The 27032-nt window shown below is 44.4% G+C and overlaps 2 protein-coding genes across 7 annotated transcripts in view; one reads left to right on the plus strand and one right to left on the minus strand.

Annotated features, from left to right (window-relative positions):
• LOC108919304 (zinc fingers and homeoboxes protein 2-like) overlaps window positions 1-12250 on the plus strand; it is a 28508-nt gene extending 16258 nt beyond the window's left edge. For 4 of the 6 annotated variants that reach the window (XM_029248147.1, XM_029248150.1, XM_029248149.1 and 1 more), the window contains exons 2-3: window positions 6040-9048; window positions 9663-10862. In XM_029248147.1, the coding sequence (XP_029103980.1) occupies window positions 6205-9027 (2823 nt within the window). In that variant the 5' untranslated portion in view covers window positions 6040-6204 and the 3' untranslated portion in view covers window positions 9028-9048; window positions 9663-10862. The other 2 variants (XR_003797267.1, XM_029248152.1) reach the window with 2 other exon arrangements.
• An 81-nt stretch (window positions 12251-12331) lies between these two features.
• Window positions 12332-21410, minus strand: derl1 (derlin 1). The gene is made up of 8 exons (XM_018727205.2): window positions 21036-21410; window positions 16564-16675; window positions 14835-14899; window positions 14273-14299; window positions 13851-13946; window positions 13578-13630; window positions 13255-13365; window positions 12332-12809 (listed from the first exon to the last, which is right to left on the minus strand). Exons 1-8 carry the CDS (start codon window positions 21186-21188, stop codon window positions 12665-12667), a joined length of 762 nt encoding a protein of 253 aa, XP_018582721.1. The 5' UTR covers window positions 21189-21410; the 3' UTR covers window positions 12332-12664.
• Between the last annotated feature and the right edge of the window lie 5622 nt (window positions 21411-27032).

The raw sequence follows: 27032 nt of genomic DNA on the forward strand, positions 1-27032 counted from the left end.
ACAGTATATTTACATGTATTCATTTAGCAGACAATTTTCTCCAAAGCGACGTACATCTCATAGAAAATACAATTTGTTCATTACATTAGCTGGAAGAGACACTTAGATGCAGACATGTGGTTCCTGAGTACAATTTGTTACATTCCACTGTATGAACTAGTATACATTACATGAGTAGATGCATATACACACACAATTTTCTGAACTGCTTGTCCCAACCTGGCAACACAGGGCGCAACGCTGGAGGGGGGACACCCAGGACAGGACGCCAGTCTATCGCAAGGCACCCCAAGCTGGACTCGAACCCCAGACCCACTGGAGAGCAGGACCCGGTCCAACCCACTGCGCCCCCTTAGATGCATATAGACTTTTCCATTATTAAACAAATTGTTATTAAAAATTATTCAACATAATAAACGTACCTATTTATCCAGCACTTACGAGATCAGGGCATAAGTGAGTCAGAAAAAGAGAGGTCTCAAAACTCGCCTCAGATGTAGTGGTGTGTGAACAAAAAGAAAACTAAAAAGAAAAAAAGTAATAAACTTGAAAACTACAAAGAGGTTGTCATACAATTTGTGCCTGATGGACTCATGACTTATAAATCTTTGGGGAAAAGTCTGTAATACGCCATTGGTCCACTTACCGGACATGGGTATAAGTTTTCTAGGGCCATTATATCAAAAATTTTTAAACCTGGAGTCCTTCTGTTGTACCAACTACCAGCTCATTTCACATCTTTGCTCTTGAAAAAAAAATGGAGAAAAAAAGGTGGCCTAAAAGCTGTACTTAACTAAGGCAAAAAGTAGAAAGTGTCTTTATGTGCCTGTATAGATTGCCATCTCCGTTTGTGGACAGATGTTCCCATTTCCCCATCTTTGACCTTCTAGTGCTGGCTGCAAGAGCTTTCTTCCAGACAATATGTAAGTTATTATGTCCCAGGTGTCATGTTGCCCCGTAGCAGAATGTCCAGTCTCTTGCAGACAACAATAAAACAGATTGACTAACTGTGTAAGGCTCTGAACCAAAATCGGTAAGCCTAGGTAGCAAGTTTCGAAAGAATTGTGAATCCGGTGTTTTGAACATGGCTTAGTGTCGACTCTACTAGTTACCGTGAGAAAAGAGACGGTACCATAGCCGTGTTTCAGAATGCGTTTCTCTCTCGTTCGTTTTTTTTTTATGCTGCTCTGCGTTGCTCCTTTAAGTAGGAGCTATTCTGACTTACTAATATAGAATCTGGTGAGATAACCGAGTTTGTGTTGTGGATTAGTATGCCACGCCAGGCCTCCGCATAACAGATAAGCAGCCGCTCATTATGAAATGACAAAAGCAAGTGTCACACAGTAAGAGTGACAGTCTGCATTACAAACAGTGACTGTCCTTGGCGCCAAATAGGAACTGTTCCCGGGAACGTCAGAGATCGGTATGATGCGCCCATGTAGCCACACACACACACACACAAAAACCCCCACATGTTTTCGGATGCATGGGGGTGTGCACTCCCAGGGCAGATTCCTTCTGTTCACTTACTGTCACTTTGTATCAGTCTCTCTCTCTCTCACACACACAGCTAACCACAAATACAGTGCCTGTGGCCTACTTTGTTCTTCTCATAGTGAGTAGCATCCCAACCACCCATAAACCCCTGCGGTTGGCATGGAGGGGACTGGGGGTACCGGGGGCAGTTAGGAGGTTCATGTGATGGGAGTTTGTGTTGCTGCAACTCACACCGGAACTTTCCCCTTCATTATAGGAGTCCTTCAGAGGAATAATTATATCTGTGCATATTTTTCCATTGAATGGGGTACCAGGTGGCATAGTGGCAAGGACTGATTCCTCTGGACTCAGAGGTGGCAGGTCTGAATTCTACCTCCTACTGTAGTACCCTTGAGTGTCCTAGACAGTAGTTGCTTCAGTAAAAACTAAATAGCTGTATAAATGGTTTAGTAATTCTAAGTTGCTTTGCAGAAAAACATCAGCTAAATGAATGCATTTAATGGATAATGTTTCTTTTTAGAAGGGGTGCGGTGGCGCAGTGGGTTGGACCACAGTCCTGCTCTCCAGTGGGTCTGGGGTTCAAGTCTCGCTTGGGGTGCCTTGTGACGGACTGGCATCCCGTCCTGGGTGTGTCCCCTCCCCCTCCGGCCTTACGCCCTGTGTTGCCGGGTTAGGCTCCGGTTCCCCGTGACCCCGTAAGGGACAAGCGGTTCTGAAAATGTGTGTGTGTGTGTGTTTCTTTTTATTTTTGGACCGTGGCATTAGTATGTTTTAGCTTTAAGGTCCTTCATACAAACTTTTTGGTGGACTTTTAACGTGTCCTCACTTTAAAGTAGTGTTTTCCATGTCCGTCAGTGTCTTCTCCTCCTTGTAATTCCATCACTCAAACTCCTCCACGCTCCCCTTTTTCATTTGAATGGGTTTAAATGGGTTTTTCTGATCATAGAATTGGGGGGGGAGCATGCCCAACCTGTACTGAAATAAGGAATGAATGGCTTGGGTGCTCAGAACCCCTTGTTGTATGCAAGATTTTGAGCAATGATGGGAGAACACACTTCCAGCTTACAAAAAGACCTAATTTTTCAGGACGGACGTGGGAAAGCCTTCTTCAGCATCCGCTAAGCTTCAAGTGTGCTCTCGCATCATTTCTCAAAATTTTCCCACCATAGACCATTTATGAATATGAAATACTGGCTAATGAGCACATTAAATAAGTGAGACTGCATCATTTTATAGAGAGGCAAGTAATGATGTGTGATGTTAATTAAATTTTTGAAAAGGCCAGCTTTTTCGCAGTGCTTGGGACTCCTAGAAGAAAGAAAAAAATGAAGTGTTCGTAACTCTTAAAACTTTTCCCTGCCATATTGCACAGAGGACAGCCCTGGTAGTATTTAAGGTTCATGTTGTGCTTGTATTTGGTGGTTCAACTAGTCTCAAAATAATTTAACTTTATAAATTCCAAATGAGGAAATATAAATATATATAGGTATTCCCCGCTTTATGAAGGCCCACTGCATGTTTTGCACATTATGCCACTCCTTATTTCTGACCATATCTCTCTATAAGACACGTTGTTACACTTGCACATCTCAAGAGAGTAACGTGCAGAGGGCACGTTGTAACTTGGAATCAAGTAACGGAAATTATAAATATGTTTACGCTTAAAAATTGTATGACTAGAAGAGGTGTTTTTGAAGGAGGTTTTGTGCTGGTATGTATCTTTTACAATTCATTACTGAGCGTCACTAGTGTTTTCTTATTAAATTGATAACTAAATAATAAGGAAGTAATGTTATCAGAATGTTTGTCGGATCAAGTGCTTGAACGATCTCTGACCCTCGGTCGTGAGGAGGTAATCTAACATAGCAAGTTTATCACATTCAGCAAATATCTAGATAACAGAAATATAAAATGTTATTGAAGCATCAGTTCCCTCTTTACTTGTTTCTAGCATTTCTGTGTAAAATGGTTCTGTATGCTTTTATGCATGTCCCAGGGAAGCGTGCTCCTCAGACAGTTGTGTTCATCCACATTGTTTCCTTACTTCCGTTTCCCCATAGCTAATGTAACAGCTGAAATACAGCACGTTCCAGCATCTTCCGTTCGTAAACGAACTGTTGGAAGGCTTGAAACGTGAAGATACGTTTACTCAGACTTAGGCTTAAGAGTTCTGCAGTAAAATTTTTGTTTAAAAAGTTATATATTGTTTTTACTTTCAGTCCCTAGTTAATACACTGACTCCTCAACACACTTGGTGACCAGAGGACTGTTAAAAATTACTAAAACTTTAATACACACGTCCATTGCGCGTTAGGTTCTTTAAACCTCAGATACTGTGACAATAAATTTAAATATATTTATTTTTTAGCTTTTAGATGCATTGAAACACACTCTGCTCAGGCGCGCTTCGCTGCCATCCATCGGCTCCACGGGTAAACACAGGTCACATTCAGGCTAATACAAACAAATGGTAGCAAATAGAAAACATGGGGAAAATGTATATTCAAAAATATAAAATTCAGATCTAACCCGAAGTTTAATTTGTTGCAATTCCGCATTTGTAATCAGGAGTGCAAGCATACACAAGATAGAAGTTTATATAACATGGAGTGAAATGTTATATTACACATTAATGGTTATTAATGTGAAATGTTGTGGCTTAACAATACAAGCTTTATTGTCACATCATCATCAACATAACATGTAGAGAAGAGTGAAAAATCTTGAGTGCAGCTCCAGAAAGTGCAGTATTAAGAGTATGTCATAAGTTACGTTAAAAACCCAGTGTATATACCAATTGTGTTCGCAGATTATACAACAGAAGAATAAATAAATTTAAAAAAAATAATTAAAAAATAGAGAAATAAAAAACAAACTATCTATATGTATGTACAGAGAATACAGGGAAATAAAACAGCGGATTTGAATTTTAACTTGCAGTTTTATGCTTTAAAACAATTTTCTGTAACTGAATTTGTGTAGCCAGTTAATGAATCCATCTAATCCAAAGTACTTCTGAGGGTTTTATAACCCTAAGATACGTAACAGGGTAAAGAGTTTGATCTGGAGAATGTCAGAGGGGTTTGGGACAGTTCAAAATCTACGCAAAAAAATTACGACTCAGTACGACCCACGAGATGGACCCCCAAAGCTTAGCTGACTTCTTTCATATTGCTGGAGGCACAGGCTTTAGTGGAGACGTTACAGCGTAGCCGACATCTGTCTTAGTAAGCTCTACCTCCACTGTACATTCCTGCAATTTTCCATTATTTAAAAATGTATCAAACACCTGTTTTCTATGGATCGCAGTATATTGTTCAGCAGGGACTTGCTCCACATTGTATTCTCTTGACTTAAGTGCCATTGTTTTGAACACAGGGGTCGGCCTGTTTGGGTTCACATGTAAAAAGGGTTTAAAAAAATAAAGGGACAGCCGTTTTGTACAGTTTTAAGTTAAATAGCTGCGATAACTTTATGTGCAAACAGTGTAGTTTCTTGATGGTTTGAACATCCAGACTTCAAATGGACAGATTGCAGTTGCATTGCGGTTGGAAGTTGTTTTAGATCATAGCTGAACCGTTCCGTCGGAAAAATGACTCGTTCATCACTAGCCACTTGACCAGTGTAGGGTCGCAGTAGTCCAGCATCGTCCTAGAAGCATAGGGAGCGAGGCAGGGTAAACCCTGAGTGGGATAACAGTCTGTCACAGGGCAATCTCAATCTCTCTCTCTCTCTCTCTCTCTCTCTCTCTCTCTCTCGCTCTCTTATACTCCAGCAATTTTTCACGGGATAGGAGCCCATTCTGTGTGTGATAGGTCTACAATATAATATTATATTTTAGTTATGTTGTAGAATCCATAGTGCTTTTCTGCTTTTGGTTGGAAATCTTACACTGCTACATTGTGTTTTTAAACAGATGTCTGGTAAAAGCAGGCCCTACCGATTTTGGTATTCAGGGTACAAATGTTTGAGTGCTAATGACATGGTGTGCATAATCTTTAACCAGTGTGACAGGATTGAAGATGAGTTTGGAGGTTTTCCATAATTACCAATTTATGGTCTTTAGACACAGGACAGCCCCTGTCAAGAACAGTTAGAGAAGATAAGCATTAAGTATATGTGTCCTTTATTTTCAAAGATGACTTTTGTGGTTACTGATTTTAAAAGGGGGTACAATCTGAAATTACATTTTAAAACTTGGAAATCACAGAAGTATAACACTTGAATTTAAAGGCATTAAAAGTGAAATATCAAACCTATTCGTACGCATTGTAGCCTATAAAGGAAATTAAACATTGTCCTTTGCATCAGGAACTCCGCTTAAAATAGGTACCATCATTTCCCCTGTCGCTGTACAACTGCACACAGAAGGAAAAGGCAAGTGTGGATTTATGACAGTGAAATGATAAAGTGCTAATGCCTTTCTGGGATACTTTCCCCTGCAGTAGGATAAAAGGGGTGTAACTTTTCCCTTGTACACCCAAACATTAGGTCAAGACTTAAATGTTTCTAAATTTTGACAAAATATTTCCTGTTTCTTAGGTTAAGTCATCTGTGATGAAGTCTCATGAAGTCTTCCACTGGAGCTGACATTTGCAGTCAGCAAGAAACCACAGTACTGCCACAGCAGCAGGAGAACCCCCCCCAGACACAGCACTTCTCCTCCCTCTCATTCAAGTCACACCCTAAAGTCTGCTCCCTTCTGCAATGGCCAGCCGAAGAAAGTCAACCGTTCCATGCATGATCCGGTTGAGTGAGGTGACAGAGCAGGATGACAAGGAAATGGACATCTCTTCTAACAAAGCTGTGGAAAACAGGCCACCACCTGTAATGTCTAAGGACACCGTTTTAGCAAAGGATGCCAGAAGCGGCTATGAAGAGGCTGCTCCGAAGCACCACGCAGAGGACGGGCATCAACCACGAAAGCAGCAGGGTGGTTACGAGTGCAAGTATTGTCCTTTTTCCACTCAGAACTTGACTACCTTCAAAGAACATGTGGACTCCAGCCATCCCAACGTCATACTCAATCCTCTTTACCTGTGTGCTGTGTGCAACTTCAACACGAAGAAGTTTGACTCGCTAACAGAACATAATGAGACGTGTCATCCTGGGGAGTGCAACTTCAAGTTCAAAAGGATAAAAGTTAACAGTCAGACCATACTAGAACAAACAATTGAAGGTGTGACCAATGTAGGTGCGGGTGATGCCAGTCAAGGAGGGGAAGGATCTGCCCCTTTTATAGGTAAATCTTCTACCACCAAGACTGGACAGCCTAAATTAAATAAGAAGCTGGAGAGTCCTTTGGACAACCTAAATCCCAAAGACCAAATCACGATAAATGTGAACGGAATGGTTATTATCCCTGAATCGACTATTAAAGAAGGACTCTCTCATGTGATGCCCTTACTTCAGCGCCCACCCAACTATAACTCCATACCAAAAATTGCTGTCCCCTTGAACACCACCAAATACAACCCCTCCCTGGACAACAACATGACCCTCATCACATCCTTCAACAAGTTCCCTTACCCAACCCATGCCGAGATGTCCTGGCTCACTGCTGCCTCCAAGCATCCCGAAGAGCAGATAAAAGTCTGGTTCACCACTCAGCGGCTAAAACAGGGCATAACCTGGTCGCCGGAGGAAGTAGAAGAGGCCCGTAAGAAGATGTTTGATGGATCCATCCCGCCTGTACAACAGACCTTTGCTGTTGTGCCTACCCCACTGACAAAGCCAGCAAAACTTGCCCAGTCAGTAGTTCAGACTGTTCCTTGCCAGCTGCTTGGTCAGTCTGGTGTGGTTCTTACAACCGTTGCCAGCGGTTCCACCATGACTTGCTCACCCATTGCACTTACAGTAGCCAACCAGTCGCATACCTTTAAGCGGCCCTTGACTCCTCCAGCTTTGGCCCCTGAAGTGAAGCGACCCATGGTAGCCCCGGTGATTGCGCCCGAGAAGAAGCGTCTGACTGCTCCGGTGCCGGCCTCTGACGCGAAGCTGGCTGTGGCAGCGACGGCAATAGCCGGTGAAGCGACGCGGCCGATCGTCGCCCCGGCGCAGGCCTCTGAGGTGAAGCAGCCAGGAGTAGCTTCGATACCGATGTCTGAAGTAAAGAAGTCAGTCATAGCCCCGGTGCTGACCTCTGAAGCGAAGCATCCAGCTGGTGTTCCCGTGCGCACCTCCGAAGCCAAGCACCCAATCGTGGCCCCTGTGCTAACTCCCGAAGCAAAGCGAAAGATCTCGGCCCCGGTTCTGGCCCCTGAAGGAAAGCGACCGACAGCAGCAGTAATTGTGGCTCTTGAAGCGAAGAGGCCAGTGGCCACTCTAAGTGCGCCCGTCGATGCAAACCCACTGGTGGCCACCCAGGTAGGAGCCCCTGAAGGGAAGCTGAACGCCACAGCTAACACTGGTCTCCCCGACGTCAAGAGGCCAACAATAATCCAGTCTGTCCAGTCCCCCCGTAAAACCGCTTCTCCTAAAAATGCAGAAGATCATATCGCCGAGTTTAGAGCCACTTATGACACGTGCCAGGGTCCAGAGGACGAGGCTGCTGTCTTCTCGGGAGGTGAGCTCAGAAAAGCCTGTCCTAATAACAAGGCCAAGGTGTGTGCAAGCAGCGAGTCTGTGTCGAAAGAGACGCCGCCCAGGACCGTCCTCTCTCAGTTCCCTCTCCTGGACAGAGTGAAAGGAAAGACTGCTGAACAGCTCAAGATTTTGGAGGAGAGTTTCCAGAGGAGCAGCTTCCCGACGCACAGCGAGGTCGAAAGCCTCATGAGCGAGACGAGGCTCTCGAAGATGGAAATAGACTGCTGGTTTTCAGAGCGCCGTGCGCTGCGCGACAACCTGGAACAGGCAGTGTTGAACTCCATGGGTTCGAGGAAGGCAGATGGAGGGGAGAGGCAACGGCCACGAGCGAGCGCACTGAACGGCATGCACGAGAAGGACGGCCGGCCCAAGGGTTCTCCTCTCCCCGCTGCCAGCACGTCTCCCTCTTCCGCGCCAATAGACGGTAAATCGCTGCTCCTGCTCAGAGATGTCTTTGCGCAGACCCGCTGGCCATCGCCTGAGGAGTACAGCCAGCTGGAGGTGCAGACGGGTCTGGCTCGCACCGAAATTGTCCGCTGGTTCAAGGACAACCGGTTGCGTCTTAAGAGCGGTGCCTTGGAATGGATGGAACTGTTCCAGCAGATAAGCGGCAGGGGACAGAACGGCCAGGGTGGCCTGTCTGGCGCAGATCGTGCCCAGAGTGCCCTCTTGAGGCGCTGCCAGGAAAACAGGCCAGCTCGGCCCGGGGATGCGGGCGGGCTGCCGGAGTGCGCCAGGCTCAGCAGTCGAGACATCGCCGACTGGTTCACCAACAAGCTGGGACGTAACGGGCCCAATGCTGCCCGCAACGGAGCCCAGAATGGCATAACTGCAGAGGATCCCGGGAGCTGGGTGGACGTGACCATGGGGGCCGGTGCAAGCTTGAGGGACCCGGAGCTGGTCTTGGACACTGGAAACGTGGTGAAGACGCCTCTGGAAGGGTGACGGAGTTGATGCGTTGGCCAGGTAACGAGTGTTGGTGGAAATACTGTTGCACTCATTTATGAAACTTCAGCATTTGAAATAGGCACATGGAAGTTATGAATATGTAACAGTTTGCACTATAAACGAAAGGCAGTACATGTGTATTTGTTGGGTTCCTTGCATAGGATGTACACAGAAAACGCATGTTTTAATCTTTCACATACAATGCAGATAAGCAGTGTTTCAAACCGGTTATAGCAGCAGTTGTGGCCCAATTATTGTTAGAAATATTAAGTAAAATTGGTGGATTACTGTGAGTACATTGTTGTAAGATTATCAGCCTATCACCAATATGGTGTATATTTGACTTTGAATATTCTTAGAGTTCTGAAATAAATTGTGATTTTTTTTTTTTTTTTTTTTTTTTTTTAAGGGTTGCCTGCCCATCCCTGGCTTATAAAAAATTATTTAATATTTATATAAAAATTCTGGAACAGATTTTCTTCACGTTATAGGTCGATACCATAGTGAGGTTCACTGATTTGATGCTTTGGTTGCACTGGACATCCAGTTTCAGCAGCAGCCCTATAGGACATCAGTACCTCGACAGGATTGTCTTCGCTTCTAAGCCTTTTTCGTTTTGCTTCTGGCTGCAGGTGACAAGTGGCCGCTGTCAGTTGCACAGAAGAGAAGGAAGGGGAAAGTGGTTTTTTTTTTTTTTTTTTTTTGTCTTTTACATATTGGAACCAATGATTTTCTTTGCTGTCTAAGCGAAAAGCAGCGCTGTCTCAGTGTTGCTCTGCTGTCAGAACGGAATGTATCGTGCTAACTGTGACGAAGTGGAGGCACAGGGCGAAGGCTACGCGTGTCCCTGACGCACCGACGTCCGCTGGAGGTGACCGTCGAGTGCCAAATGCGAACTGCTCCTTGATTACACTTTTTTAAACAATTGAAAAAAGGGTCCCTGTAAATATTTCTGTTCGACAATAGATTTGTACAATATTTGGAGGAATTTTGTTACATTTGTAGTAGGAGCGGATTCATCCCTCTGAGTTTTGGCTGGTCCTTATAGCAGTGATGTTCTGCCTTTTGTAACAAAACACCGAGAACCACTACATACGTTGGCGAAACGTCCAATCCCTACTGTCCCTGACTGTATTCTGGCCCAAGGACATTAACGCAAACCTAAGCACCGACCACGGGGGGTACAGTTGAACATGGTGGACTGCACAGCGCTCTCGTGGAGACCACGCTGCTCTTGCGATAGTGACACTGGGGGGGTCTTTCAATGGCTGCCATTCAATGTCAACAGAACACTAAGCTCCAGAACTATTTGAGCTCAACTGAGAGCTATGAAAGGTTAAATAATCACTCTGAAGTCAGTATAGAACCATGCTGCACATACAGTTTGCAAAATTCTTCTATAGCGATATTCCGTCAAATGACATCGTTACAGGCTTTTGTACTTGTTGGCTTTCTAGGAAGATCCTACATAGTGCTAGTTCCATTTTTAACTGTATAAACACAAAATATCAACACATAAATGCTCTTTATGGTACTTTTCTGCTATAATGTCAGTCTCATAACTATATCAAGAATACTGTAATTCTGCCAAGATCCTGCTTTACTCTTTTTGAAACCAGTTGCTGTCTGCTGTAATCCAATAAAACAGCCTATTTAAAACCACTGGGTCCCGAACATTTGAAGTAGTTGGTTCAGTTGGTTGGAAAAAAGACACGTGGCCTTTCAGATGTTTCCTCTCACCACACAAGGCTGAGTTTATTACCCTCTGCTGTCAGCAGCTCATCTTCGATTTCACGCAACTAAGAACAGAAATCCAGCTCAACTGATCTTCTGTGTTGCAGATGCTATTGGTGGGCTTTGCGGAGGACGAGGAGGTGGGCGGCAAGGTAACATGACGCAGTCTTTTAGGTCCCTTACCCTTTGTGCAGTGGAGATTAGTTGTAAATCACTATTTCTCTTAAGAGTCCTTTGTGGGCTCAGCTGGCAGAAACTGTGTAACTCATAGGCCTTGTATATGTAAGAGTGAAAAGTGACCGTTGTAATGTCCCTCCACGACTGACTCGACGTCCATGTGCTGTATGCTGCCGTAAGGAGCGCTGCGTCTTTTTGCACTCGCGGATTTCAACAAATGATAATTAACAGCATACGAACGAACTTTACATTCTTTCTTGTGCTTTAAAGTTAGCTGTCGCAACAACTTACCTTGTACGCTACTTCTGTGCTCAGCGTGGGTTGTGAAAACGCACTTAATCTTCCCTTTCATAACTACACATTTAGACATTTGTACTAAGGTGTATGCAAAATGTCCCTCCATATTGACCAGGACACATTCTCCCCATAGGCAATATTTACAACTAGAATATGACTTCTTTGGTGAAAACACTATCACATAATGACCGGTAAGAAATGACCAGGCTACTGTAACCACAGTAACATAGTAAAAAGCCACTGACCTTCTCCCGGCCCACCACTGACTCAGCAGCCTGTCCGCTCATGCGTTGTTCTTTCCGAAAGGGAAGCAAACCTCACCCATGCTGCCCTTGAGCATAAAACTATTATAGGCAAGCAGAAAATGAAATAGGGAGCCATATTTATTACTCAATGTGAATCTGCCAAGTTTTTTTTTTTCTTTTAACACGACAAATCAAAACTTCTACAAAGGACCCCATTCAAAAAACTAAAACTGAATCTGAGATGTCTTTATGAAAAGATAATACAAACCTAAGAAATTTCAGGAAGTGACATTAGAACATTCCATCAGCTAAAAGAAACTGCATTGACAGTTTGAATTACATATTCTGTTTCCCTCAGCTGACCCTAGCAACAATGTATACATTGTCTACTTCAGAACATTTTAGATTATAAAATTATAGCTGACCAGTGTCAACACGGCTGATTATTTGGGGGGGAGGTTATGTAGTGTTTATCTTCCACAGAGGAAGAAAACATCACTGAACAGACAGCATTCCTCACAGTGCCAGCCAAAAAATGATAATTTTGTCACACCTCTCCCTTGGAAACAGTGTTTTGGCACCATTGCACTGTTTTGATGCTCCTGAATTTTATTTCCAGAGATCAGCAATGTATACAAACAAATCATGTATCTGTGGTGTTCAGCCTTTACTGCTGCTGGGCTGCCTGGAATATTCAAGACCATACAAACCCCTCAATCAGTTTACACTTGAAAAAAACAAAAAAAAAAAAAAAAAAAAATGTATTAGACAACATTTCACTACATGTGAGCATGTCTACATGAACCAAGATAATTTAGCTAAGGTTCACCTTTTAGTGACAATCACTCCCCGTTCAGACCTGCTCTGAAACGTAATGCAATGCCAGAGATGTTTAACCCAAAACGACACAGATGCAGCTCAGCCCAAGCGCTTCAGGTCTCTCTACACAACAGGGATGTTAATTATGGGAAATATGATATGGCATAAAAGAACACAGTAAACAAAGAAACAACAGCATGCTGCACTCGGGCAGCAACAATCGCCAGTGGACAAGTAGTCAATGTTTTTCCTCAGTACGAGCTGTCCAAGGGAAAGGCCATCTGCTCTCTGCAGCGCTTCCACCTGCACAGTGAAGTCAGTGCTGATGTCACACAGTGGGGTGGGGCGTGGCCGGGCGCTCCTCACTCGTCCCCCAGCCGGAAGCCCTGGCCCCAGTTGTGGCGGCCTCCCCCCGCCCCACCCTGATCCTGGGCCACGGGTCTTCTGCTGGGTGGAGGGACGCCGAAGCCGGAGACGCCGCCGCGTCGGCTAGGGAAAAAGCGGTACCTGGGGGGGAGAGGGGGACAGCTCAGATGTTTAGACGGACGGGGCGGATCCAACGATCCAAAAGTCAACTGCCGGAACAAACAAACTGAGCGGAATGAGGAAGTCAGAGTCCATCAGGGGCTCGGTGTGATCGGCCGTTTGTCATAAAGATGCCGCTGTAAAAATGTAACACTGACTCTTACAAACATAAAAGAATAACTATGAAGACACAAGACCCAAAGACCTGCTCCACACATGGAGCCAAGAGAGGCCCAGGAAGGAACAGAGACCCTGGGTGGTCCAGCCTCAACCTCTTCGAAATCGCCACCTGACAAAGTCACATATGGAACAGATTCACTTCCAGCTGCCGTGTCACTATCTCCCTCAGTACAACTCCACCCATCATACACGTTTCCGGAAACGTCTATATCAGCTCTCCACCACCTGCACAAGAAAAGGAACTTACAGGAACTGCGGTGTCGATAGGAAGGCCCTGCCCCCCAGGTCCATTGGGTACTTGAACATGAGGAAGAAGTAGAGGTGGCCGACAAGATTGCCGATGAGCTCATTGACGATGCTGTGGGCGGCAAGGAGGTGAGTGCATTAACACACAACATTGATAGCATTCTCTATATCAACGAGAAATTTGGTTTTTTTTTTTTAAATATCGAACACAATTCAGTTCACATAAATTAAGGTGGCCACACAAGCATTTCAAAAGGTTTCAAGGGATAATCAGCGGTCTTATGTGCAGGAATGGAACTTAAGGGTCAGATGCGAAGAACTTACGAGCCTCCGATGATGTAGTTAAACCCAAGAATGACCCATGGAAGGTAACAGGCCTAGAAACAAACAGTTACATTATGCAATACTTGATGCCAAAAATCTACTCCCGAGTGTGTACGCAAAAACAGGCCACAAGAGTGGTGCGAACTCCTGTCCGTCGTCATGACGGAAGACAGCTGCGGTTCAGGTTTCAAATGTTGCCGTCATGTGTATTACATGTACAAATACAGTGAAATTCTTGTGCTACGGTTCTCTGCGTTAGTAATGGTCCAGTACCTTGAACCGTGTCCCGAACCAGAATGAAACTATCATGTCCCGGTTCAGCTGGGCCCACACATACAGCACAGACATGATGAGGGGGATCATCAAGAGCTGCAAAACAAAAAAAAAAAAAAAAAAAAAAAAACCTTTTTTTTCCGTTTAAATAAATGCTTTTATTATTGTTGCACACAACAGCTGCATTTATGCCCCTCCAGCAGACAACAACAGAAAGGGCTGCGAGCTACAAAATCAGCAGAAGAATCTCCTTAAATGATGCACATTTAATAAGGCTGGCAGAGTAGCAAAGAACATGTTCAAGAAGAGAAAGGGGGGGGAAGAGGAGAAAAAAAAAAAACCAAGAGAGATGTTCAGACAAAACTTAATTGTACATTTTACAGTAACCATCCAAACAACAGAGAAGGTGTGGAAGTTCTTACCTGCATGTCCATGATTAAGCCAGTTATCTGCACAAGTGATGTTAAGGGACACTACAGCACAGGCCAGCGTGGTGGGTGGGGGAAATGCGCATGAGCATACATGACCATATGCTTACATACACGCAATCCCGGATTTATCGGTCCGTGGTCTGTATGTTGTTACTTTGCAGTTAATTTCTGATTGCCATGTCAGTACTTCCCCTAAAAATCAAGTGATGTCCATGTCTCACCTGGACTGACTGTAAACATGGCAGAGCAGCAAAGCGATTCTTCTGAGTGCACTACATAATATTCAGGTTGTTTTGGGGCTATTTGTTATTATTTATGATTTTCTAATGAACCATGTGTAATATACAAAGGGAATAATGCACAGAGAACCTGATATTCTGTTTCATACTCTTTACCCCACACGAATAAAGAAGTATGAGACTATCGCACCTCGGCAGGGAGCGCGTCACACACGGGTTTCATTTTTCCATCCATTTCACAAAACAGTCTTTCCTGGTGGACCCCTACACTTCAGACCCCTGGGATGCAGCGTCCGGCTTCCAGCAAAGGATACGACGATGCAAATCCAGTTGAAGAGCAGCATGAAGATGTAGTCTGCTGGTCTTCCGTCAAAGGCACCTGAGGACGCAAGCAGAGATGTGCGTTTGACTCCTTCCAGTCATATCATACTATTACTCAGTCAAGGAGAACCTATTTAGCAATGCTGACAATCTCTCTCACTCACACACACACACACACACACACCATTCTCCTTAACACCTCTCTAATTTGGACATTGAGTCATTTTACCCTCCTAAAGATATATAGAGGGACAGCTGGGAATGTAGTGGTTAGAGCTGCTGCCTTTGGACCCAAAGGTCTCAGGTTGGAATCGCACCGCCAGCTGTAGGACCTTTGAGAAAAGTAACATCCTAAATTGCTCCAGAAAAACTGCCCAGCTGTATAAATGGGTAAGTAGGTATAAATACCTGAACAGTGCAACTTGCTTTGGAGAAAAGCATCAGCTAAATGAATAAATGTAATACCTTTCTTAACTACCAAGGGGAAAAAAAAAAAAAATTATTTAAATGAGGCAAAAAAAAAAAAAAAAAAAAAAAAAAAAAGTGTTGGTGATTAACAGAGAAGCCAGCAGGGGTTTGACAGGGGCTCAGGTGTCCAAAGTACCGAGCAGGACAGGAGCGGACCCGCCTCTGGGACCAGTCATCACAGACGTGGCCAGACTTTTGCTTAAACTACTAAATAAATATTTGGTAACTCTAATCTCATTCAAAGTCAAACACACACAAACACAATGCTGGAACTTGACACAAAAGAAGAAGATTGTTAAATTTCATTCAACAAGGGATTTCATTATTCGTGGAAATATTTCTAACATAATTAGCGCACACTTTTTCCCCAAATGCCAAAAAGACAGGTCTTACGAGAGGAAACGGGTCCATTTGTCGCTCTTTCCTTATCTGAAAGTCCTTTCTCCTCGGAACCAGTCGGAATAGCAAGGATGGGCTCCAGTGGTCTCTTCACAAACATCAATGATTTCATGCCTCAATATTAATGTTTAATAGCACAAGGGACAGTGGACACTTCTTTGAAACTGCAGCCAGCAGCGAAAGGACACTTTGTGTAAAAATGGAACGGATTAAAAGTGCCGTTTGTGTTCCGTAAACTTTCACAGCCTTACCAGGGTGTCTGTTCCAGGTCCCAGAGGAACTGCAACACTTTCTGTGCCAGCTGAGTAATTAAGCAACTGACCAAAACTAGTTATTTCCTTAACTGCACGTTTACACGTATTCATTTAACTGGTGCTTTTCTTCAGCGCAAGTGAAACAAAGCTGCTTTGATTTACCCGTTTATACAGCAGGGTAATTTTACTGGAACAGTTTCGGCTAAGTACGTTGCCCAAGGGTACTGCAGAACCCGCAAACCAGAAACCTTTGGATCGAAAGGCAGCGGCTCTAAGCACTACGCCACCTGCTGCTTTTCTGACATTACTGAGACTGTTACTCCCTCACAAGCCTAGAGCTCAGATCCGATCTTGGCTTCGTCGAACAGTTTTCCTGGACCAGGGCTGGACGCCCGTGTCCTAAACAGTCGTCCACTGAGGTCTTTCAGACAGAGCGACAGTGTTTCCCCGCTCGGAGTGGGGTCAATTCAGGACACGGGGTCTTTCTTCCCAGGGAGACCGGTGCTTGCTGGCTCAGATCCCACAGCTGGAGCACAAGAATGACGCTTCGGGGGCACGTGAGGACACACAGCGAGATTAAGTGACACACGCGCAGGCTGACCTGTCTCCAGTCTGGTGGAGTACTGGTACAGGAAGTAGAGGTTGACCAGGTACAGGAAGCCCGTCCCGGGACCCACAGGAAAGTAGAGCGTCGAGGTGATGGGTCTCCATATCTGTAGGGGGGGGGGGGGGAGGGGGGAGAGGGTTGTGGACACAATGAGGTATTCCGGTCCCTAGCAGTGATGCCCTTCGCCTCCACAGTTCTGCACATGCCGCCGCGCTGTGCCACACCACGCCACACACCCGCAGAAACAGCAACCGGCTGGAACTGGTTCCACGGCGTCACATGCCAGCAGTACTAAAGCAGGCAGCGTTTCCAGGGGACACTCAAACATAGAGAAGGGTGGCCAACGGAGCCTGTACCCTCATGTGCCCCCCCCCGGGCAGCCATGACAGGAGCCATGTGTGACGCTTTAGCTGCAGCGACGGTGCCAGAAAGCGCAGCACCGCTATGGATATTCATCTGCTTGGTTACTTACATTTGCTTAGTAATTCCCTGGCATGAAAAAGTAGGTCAGGGAACAAGAGCTCCGCCTCCTCTAACCCCGAACATCCCTCCCTCTTTCCGACAACTTTGAATGGAAGCTCATCGGTCCATCCCTCGAACCCCACACCCCCCCGGGCCGTAACACGTCGCATCAAATGGGCCGGAACCCACGTGGGCCTCACGGCAACAACAGCACCACCATGGGGAAGGGGGGGTAGAGAGGAGGGGCGACCTTCAGCTGCAGAGACAGGCGAGGGAGTGTACGTGGGGCCGAGATGAGGGGCGAAAGGAGCAGCAGGAGTCCTCGGCAGGCCATCTGCGAAACCCCCCTTTCTCTCTCTTTCACACACACTCGGAGGCAGCACCACCCCTTCCTGGCAGCACCGACCCAAACGGTTTATTCAAATACCCAAGTGGTCCTAACATCTGTCACATGCCACACACAAAGGGCTCATGAAAACACAGTTCAGCCCCGTTGTCACTTTGAAAACTGAACAATATTCGTAATAATAATAATCTCAGTTTCAGTCACATGCCCACCGCTGGCTCACTGTTTGTGGGATTGTGCGTCTGTAACATTCTCAAGGTTGGGGCAACAGAAGGTGTGTGCACATTTCTACCCAGAGAACCACCTGCCGGTTGAGCCCCCTACCGAGGGGACGAAGACGGTGTGTCCCACAGTGAGGTGTCCACCATCCCCACAGCAGACACACCCACACACACACACACGAAACTTAGCTCCACGCTGCCCACCAGAACAGAAGGGGCGGAGCTAAGCCCAGCTGAGGACTCTGGGTATGTAGCCATGTTACCAGGACACAGGAGACCATGGGAACCCCCAAACCCCCACCCTCACAGCACAGTGGTACCAAACAATTGGTCTTTCCTGCTAGCAAAATTTTATTTCATGATATCTGCACTTGTTCTCCATCTGAAATGACGACACCTGTGGAGAGAATCGACTGTCTCCGCAGCCTGTACGGTTGCTCTTCTTAACCTCCGATTTGTCCGTTCACACAGTAGTTTTATTAAAGCTATCAATTCGGGACGAGTTCTTTCATAAATAGCACCACAGAGGAGTGGGACTGGAACCAGAAACAGGGCTGAGTTTATAGTTGGTGAACCCAAGCAATCACCTGAGGGATGATATAAGGGGGTGCCAAACTTTGCTCCCAAAAAAAAAAAAAAAAAAAAAAATCTTAAAGGAAAAAAATAAAATCATTCCTTAATAATACACAGCTTTATTACAAAATTGAAGAAAATCTGCCTCCTTTCTATAAGAGGAGGTGACAAATTTTGCTACTAAAATTGAAAATCTGGGAAAAAAAAATTCTTGGGAAAATTTTATTATGAAGCAAGGTTTTTAATAAACTGTTTTATTAGAAAAATGAATCCTTATACATGATGTAAACATGGTACAATACATCACTGCCCTGTTTTTTTTTTTTTTTTTTTTTAAATGTTGTATCTCTGTAGGTGAGATTTTCTATGAACCAAACTGTCGCTCCACACAGTAAATCGTGTTAATCTGTTTGTTCCCTTAACCATCTTCAGTCTTCAACATAAGTTCACTTTTTAATCTATTTTCAGTCATTGAAGTATATGCATGAAGAAACGTATACACATAAAAAAAAAAAAATAAATAAAAGGTCACATATGGTCTACCATAGACTACGGGGGGGGGGGGAGGAAAAAAAAAAAAAAAAGAACACTTGAATTGTTTATAAATTTAACCTTTCCTTTTTTGATGTGTATGTACCTATATCTAAAAGAAAATATTTCTTATTAACACTAAGTCACTTTGGAGTCAACTAAATTAACACACACACACACACACACACACACACACACACACACACACACCATCTGAAACCGCTTGTACCATACAGGGTCGCGGGGAGCCAAAGCCTAACCTGGCAACACAGGGCAAAAGGCTGGAGGGGGAGGGGGCACACCCAGGACGGGATGCCAGTCCATCACAAGGCACCCCAAGTGGGACTCGAACCCCAGACCCACCAGAGAGCAGGACCCAGTCCAACCCACTGCGCCACCGTGCCCCCCCGCTAAATTAATAAATGTAAAGAAAATATCTATGCGTGTGTGTACTTTTTACTGTTCAGAGATAGCGTTAGAGGTGCTGGACTGATTCTTGCCCAGGGTCCCATGCAAAAACCTGAGCACAGATCCTGACCAGGAACATTCAGACTAAGAAAAGTTTCAACCACTACACCACCTGCTGCCTGCTCAGAGTAGTGCGGCGCCCTTGACACTCGACCAGAGGGTGCCATTGGCAACGCTCTGTGCACACACCTTGGGCTCGACTCTGTGCTCACTGTGCCACCTGCTGGAGAAGTGCTGCGGCGATGAAGGCCCTGCCTGCCTATGTCATCAGGACAGGCTGTTCATCACCTCAGAACAGGAGAGCCATTCAGCTGTCAGTGACTCAGACATGGCACAGAATAAAATGGACTTTATGAATTTTCCAGACATTCAAACCCAAAAAAGAAAAAGCAGAGCTCCATGTTGCAGGGTGCCCAGCAAGCTTCTGTCGGCAAAGCGTGCACAGATCACACAGTGAGTGGGTGTACTGAGAGAAAGGCTGCCCAGGCAGCAACTAGCACTATGGAACCATCCCAGAGAAGCAGGGTCCTCAGGCAGTTGCGTACATCTATTTCATACTCATCAGCTGACAAGTTCCAGTTAAGTGACTCTGTAACGGCGCTGTCAGACCTTTGACATGTCTAAACTGAAATTTTACTGTATTTGCCTCAGGTGCCCTTTGTGTTTAAATGTATGTCCAACTGGAACTATGATCATGTGACTCAAGAGAATTTAGTCTTTCTGGGAGGTTTCTACATACTGATCACTTCACCAAAGTTTTTTCAGGCCACACACTAAACATCTCTAGAAATCCACTACAAAACAAAATCCTGTAAGACACTGACTAAACACACCAATTCTTTTGCTCTTTAGGCCAACGACTGTGTCCAGTCTCAGGATGATCCCATGTCGAACACAGCGCAATATCCCATCATGGGCTGTCATCGTATGATGCTCACCTGTTAGCTTTGTAAACACTTTTGCATTGAACAAACCCTGCAGTTCAGTCTGTGTAGTATTGGCACATTCTCCCTGTGTTTCTGCAGGTTTAATCCAGGCACTCTGGTTTCCTCTCACAGTCCAAAGAGACATTTCAGATGAACTGGTAACTCTAAACTGCCTGTAGTGTGGTTTATCACTCAATGAGTGTGTGTGACTGCAGGGTGACGAGGTGGCATCCTATCCTAGGGTTTACCCTATCCCACACCGTATGGCGTATACTTCCTCAATGGGCTCCAGACCACCGCGGGTCTGCATCGGACAAGCACTTATTCATAATGGATCCATGGATCTTAAGCCAAGTTAAGGTCTGCAAGAAATCGTATAGCGCTGTATACATACACGATCCAGTTATAAAACATTATTGAAACAAAGCTAGTTTAGTTAAACACTGAAGGAGGCAGGCAGAAGTGTTCACATGGACAGAAAGCTGAGTTTCCCCAGTCAGAGCGCCTACGGTTAGTCCACGACTGGTCTTCCCAACCGGAAGTAATTCCTCATTAGCGCTCATTCCCAGTTTAAACGGCCCGTCTGATTGGTCAAGAAGTCCCGTCAGTCACGGGAAGCCCACCCTTCGGGCCTACACTGCACAGCCGCTGAGCGACATGATGTGTTATAAATATATCACGTTGCAAACGCTCCACTTACTGTGACTAACTTATTTGCGTGTTTTAATTCAACAAGTCTCGTTATTATTTACCTCTTTAATTACACTTCATAAATGGATGAAGTGTACAGCCCAAACAAATAAAAAAAGAGAATTTTATGAGCGCACCTGCACAGAGCTAGCTACTACTACTACTAGGCAATTCTGAATTCGCAACAACACGAGAGAGACAGCAGCTATTTTAAGCGAACATTACTCTACAGGCAGCGAATCCCCTTACCTGAAACTTGTGAAGGAAATAGTCCGGCCACAGAACGAGATAGACGGGGCTCACGAGTCCCAGCTTCCCGATAAGTGGGACTATGATTGACCCCGCGAACCAGTAACGGGTAATGAACGGGATACTTTTAAACCAGTCCCCGATGTCTGACATTCTGGTTCTTGGGGTTCACCACCTCTGAGAGTCCGGGGGAAGGAGCAGAAGGGGGGATTCCGAGCGGAAGACGTCCTGCGAGAGGCTCCCTGTCGCTTTAAAACGCTGTTCTTCCCCGAGTGTTGCTCTTACTGAAGCTTTTTATGTTGTCAAGTTTCCCTGACGTGGCCGCTCCGGAGTAGCGCGCGCGCACACTTCCTGTTGAGCGCGCGTGACCGCAAGGGGGCGCCGCCGTGTCTCGTACTGGGCGGCGGAGCGGCTCGCGCTGAGAGCTGAGGCTCGCGACGGTCCGCGTTCGCTGAAGTGTGAAGAGTTTAGAAGAAATATCTCACAAATGGCTAAAACGTGAACCAAGTCAAGCAAATACAGCTTCGTTCCGCTTAAATGCACGGTGTAATTGCGCTGCACTGTGTTTGATTTTCTTATTTACATAGTTTTTAGGAAAATCTAACGCTTTTTACGTGGATTCGAATCTCGTCTTCGCCTGGACCGTTTTCCTTTCACTTTCCTTTTGCTTTAGCTGTATTTGATACGAGCTTTTCCACAAATACGTGTTGAGGCTGAGGGAGCAATTCCAACCGCTGCCTTTCCATCATCCTCCTAACACCTCCTGAGGCCTCTGAGCCAATATGCAGCTTTTGTCTAAGTTTCAGGGTAAACAGCGTACAACTTATAGTATTTTTAGGCTTCTTGATAATTGCATTTCTAATAAATAAGGCTTGTATTTCTTATTGTTACACGTGTACTGGGTATTGGTGAATTTTGTGTGGTGTGTGAGCATCAGACATTTCCGCACACATTTCTGCATGGATGTCTGATCACCATGATCTACAACTCAACCTCTACAAAACAGAGATTCTTTACCTCCCAGCTGGCCTGTCCTCTTGTCACGACCTCTCGATCAAACTGGACAACTCACTTATTTTGCCTGCCTCCTCAGCTAAGAGTGTGGGAGTGATGATTGACTCAAGTCTATCTTTTTCTCAGCACATTGAAGCCACAACCCAGACCTGCAGATACATCCTGCATAACATTCGTAGGATCCCTCCTTACCTCACAACAGACTCTTCCCAACTGCTTGTCCAGGTCATGGTGACTTCCCGTCTGGACTACTGTAACTCTCTCGTGTGGCCTTCCTGCTACTGCCATCAAACCTCTGCAGCTTCTACAAAGTGCTGCTGCACGAGTTGTGTTTGATTTGCCAAAGCGTTCCCACGTATCTCCTCTTTTCATTTCTCTGCACTGGCTACCTATAGCTGCCCGAATCAAATTCAAGACCCTGGTTATTGTCTACAAATGAATCAACAGAACTGCTCCCAGCTATTTACAGGACTTGATCAACCGCTACAGCCCAACCAGACCCCTTCGCTCATCTACTTCTGCTCGCTTAGTGGTCCCGCGCACGAAAAGTAAAGCACAGAGGTTCTCGGTTCTGGCTCCGTTGTGGTGAAATGACCTCCTCCTCTCACTCAGAACTGCAGAAACTCTGTCTATTTTCAAGAAGGGTCTGAAAACTCACCTTTTCTGTACTCACTTCACCCAAGATCTCTCCAGCTCATGTATGGTGTAAATGTTCATGCGCTGTAACTTTACGATCATCCCCAGACAAGCCTTTACACAGTCACTACTCATACATTGTATATACATGTTTGTGTACCTTATAAAAAAAATTGTAGGAAGGTTATCAGGATTCATCTATCCTGCATTTTATGCACATACTCCAGTGATTAACATGGGTGCATCAAGTAGAAAGTACCAAACTTGGTTTACTTGAGAATCACGTCTGCAGCTATGTCTCTTTCTCTTAATGTAATGCACAAATTGTATTTTCGTGAGATGTATGTCACCTTGGAGAAAAGCATCTGCTAAATGAATAAATGTAAATGTAAACGTGTGGGGTAAAATAATGAAAAAAGCATGAAAAAATAAGTTTGAACTAAGGAGGACTCAGTACTTACACCTCTCCTCACAATAGCACAGCAACATTAAGAGAACACTGTGCTCGCTGTGGTATAACCTTTCACTGGTTCAGTGACACCGGGGAATGTGGAGATCAGCTGCAGCATGACAGGCTACCAGCACACAGCATCTCAGCGCAATATGGGCAGTGGTTGCCATGGCAACACAGGTGGAGTTTCTCTCCTTTCGGAAAGGAGCTCACTGATTGCCATGTTAAAACAGACTACATAACACAGACACACTAAACAAGCACCAAATCACCAATAAATTTTAGAAGTGGCAAATTAGTGGTGGCCAATTTACAGTAATTTAGTTTTTTCTCAAATTATAATGATCATATTAAATACATTACCAATGGATAACCAAATATTTTGTGTGTGTGTTAATCTACCGTTTCTCATTTGAGTTACATTGAAGTAGTGTATTTTGTTCATGTCATATAGAAAATAAAATTCATTTCAGAGCATTTGCTTACGATCGTGCTGTTAAAGAAAAACAAAGAGCACAGTCAGTTTTCTTCAAATGTTTATTAGTCAGTGCCTCCAAACACCTCAGTATAAAAGATATATTTTATGTAACCCAAATAAAAGCCAATGCTTTTAAAAAACATAGTTCAGTCTTAAGTTAATTGCATTATCCAGTACCCACAGCTGCTGCTGTCACACAAAAAAAGGGCTTTAAAGGATTTGCCATTTTTTCCTCTAATGAAGGACTACATAGTTTTATAAACACAAGAACAGGTTTGCTCCTCAAACTGTTCTACTTCCACAACGTTACAACATTTCATGCATCATTTTCAGCATCCACTCTGAAAGCACTGTGTGTCCTAGGGGTGCACAACCCGGTACTTTGAGGGATCAGTCCTGCAGGTTTTAGATGACAAATTATAACTGGTGCCCAATTAACACCTGAAAAAGCAGGTTATGCGAGACACTATCCAATTAATTACTCAATTAGTAATAAAGAACAGAGACTGAATTACCTGGCACATCATGTAGCCCTCAAAGACTGCAGCAGAGTACCCCAGTACAGCCTGCAGACAGCGGCGAAGGTAGATCCGGCTCCCCTTAAAAGCTGTACAACTGTTTTAATGTTCTCAAACATGGTTCAGAGGTGAAACATTCAAAAATATACTTTTAAAAACTAAGGGTTTGGATCTACAAGCGTCGAGCAGAGGAAAAAGACAGAAAACAATCTGCCCTGCATTTTGTTTTAAAGAAGTCGTACTCTCCACGACAATGTAATTCACATAATTCATCGCCTGAAGCTGAAATACAGTACACTGTTGGTGCTAAACCCGCCTGGCAAAATGAGAGTTGTGACGGTCCCCTTCAAAGAGCTCCATATGCACACAAAGAAATGTGCGTAGAGACACACACACACACACACACACACACACACACACACACACACACACACACACACACACACACCCCACTTTTCACTTTTTCCCTTATGAGTTTCCACCCAAAAAATTGAGGATCAGCTTCCCAGGCTATATGCACACGTCACAAAAATTACGGATTGGAGTAAAGCCTGCTGTTACCAGGATTGGAAATGTAACAAGTAAGAGACTATTAAAAACTACAGAATCAAGTAGAACACCATAAAAGCAGTATGTACAAGCTGAACTCAACTGTTTTGTCCTTTTCCTTTTAATTTTTTGCAGGCAGGAACAGCATGGAACAGTCCTAAGGCTGAAAAACGCAAAGTAGATCAGTCTTTTTGGTACATGTACGGCTCTCTCTCCATGGCGAGTTCTATAGGTACGCTCTTACTTGGTTTTGCTTCAGTTATTCCTGACTGAGCTGCAACACATTGAAATGGACATGTTTCCGGGAACCAAATAGTTCACAGGTAAGACGAAGATCCAGATCTCAGGGCTATAAACCAACTGAGGTACAAGCAGAAATGTCAGTGGTGGGTTTGTGCTAATAAACAAAGGGGAGGAAGTTTTCCTTTTTGGTTATTCGTTTTTCTCCCCACAACATCGTACAAAGTAAATGATGAATTCTGATGAATTCAGTCATTTGGTGACAATCATTCAGTAAGTCAGACCATGATTATTTATTTCAGATATTGAAAAGGCACAAATAAAAAAAAACATCAGCACAAATGAATATGTTCAGAAATTCTTTTTAAGAAATTCTGAAATTTCAGTGGTTAAAGGTTCAAACAGCTCAACCGTAGTTAATTTAAATCAGCTAAAACAGAACCCCTACAATGGATCCACTGGACCGTATCTGAACATCCTCCAGGTAACATAAACACCGAGCAAGCAAACCAAATGTGGACCTTTAGATCAGTATGCAACCCTTATTTATAAGCTACAATATAATTACAGTCACCTATTCTGACAACACAACTTAAAACAATATTACATAAAGCAGCTTAAGTTAATTTAAAAAGCATAAAACAATAAATATTTTAACTTAATATGTTAAATTTTGCTAGCAGTCAAACACTAACAAAAGGTCAGCTTCTTTGTACATTACAAAAATCACTGCTCATGCACTACTGAATTGAGGAACATCTAAAAAAGTTTTTACATTTCCATAACATAGCCTTAGTTTATCCATGTACTGTTTCAAGAGAAACCTGAATGTCCCGATTGCACACGGTAAAAGAAACCTGTAAAGTCCTGCATAATCACAAGGCAGAAATAAAGAAGAACAGAAGACAAGAGAAGCTGAAACATGCCACAACCAACGTATTACAGTTAGTGCGTTACTCAGTACGTTGGACTCATCCTGAGTCTGCTGCGTGAGGTCAACTCTGACCGAGTCTGTTTTGTGAGGATACCCGCTACCTTAGACTCGTACAGAATTTGTCGCGTGAGGTTACTCGGTCCCTCAGACTCTTTATTGAGTTTCCCTGCTTACCTGGTATCTCAAAAAAGAACTGAGCTTTGAAAAATTGATCCAGATTAAACTGACGGGAAATTTGAGTTCTGGGGAAAGTTGCATTCGATAAACTTGATTCATTTTTACCCGTATTTCTCACAGTATTAGCCCCCTCCAGGGTTACTAAACTTCCTGCTGCTTCTCCTCCTACACGTTCGCTTGGAGGTGCCGGCTGAAACTGTGAACGTACGCCCTTCTTTCGCCATAGCTAACGAAAGGAGGTATTTTCCACATTGATTTCCCATGCGCTTCTACGGAGAATAAAAAAAGAAGACAAATCAGAGGAGTGAACCGTTGGAGGCATTTTTCCTCCAAAAGCGGGAATCTGTCCTCCTGCAGTCCCCAGGCTCTCCTACAGGGGGTGCTCCTGTCAACAAATAGTTTAGCACCCCCCTTACTAACCTTATTTCAACTCTAACTTACAATGTTACATCAGTAAGTTTACAGTGTTTTACCCATTTATACAACAGGGTATTCTTACTCTACTCATTCTAAGTAAGTACTTTCATTAAGGGTCCTACAGCAGGAGCGGGGATTCAAGCCGACAACCTTGAGATGGCAAGACAGCCCTGTGTACTACACCACTCGCTGCTACCTGGGGTCAGCTCCATTTACCACGACCCAAAGCGAAATGATTCGACCATTTGGCCGAACCTCATTCACACTTCCACCGATGCAAAGTGTCTGTCCATATGTGTGTGAAGAAGCACAAGACTCAGTGCCTCCGCCCCCAGGGCAACCAGATACATTGCTTTGAGAAAGCAGCTACAAACAGGAACACTGTTTCTTCACGAGCCAGTTAAAAAAGTGACCAAACATTATCTCAGGGTAAAAATAACACCCAGTTTAAAGACAGTACCAACCTCTAGGAACATCCTCAAGTGTGCAACATACAAATTGCATCCACTTCCAGGTCATTTCCAGGTTATAAAATAGTAGCTGAACTAGTTCTGAATAACACAGAAGTGGTCCAAGACCCATC

This window comes from Scleropages formosus, chromosome 23 (genome assembly GCF_900964775.1).
Source record: "Scleropages formosus chromosome 23, fSclFor1.1, whole genome shotgun sequence".
NCBI classification, from domain to species: Eukaryota; Metazoa; Chordata; class Actinopteri; order Osteoglossiformes; family Osteoglossidae; genus Scleropages; species Scleropages formosus.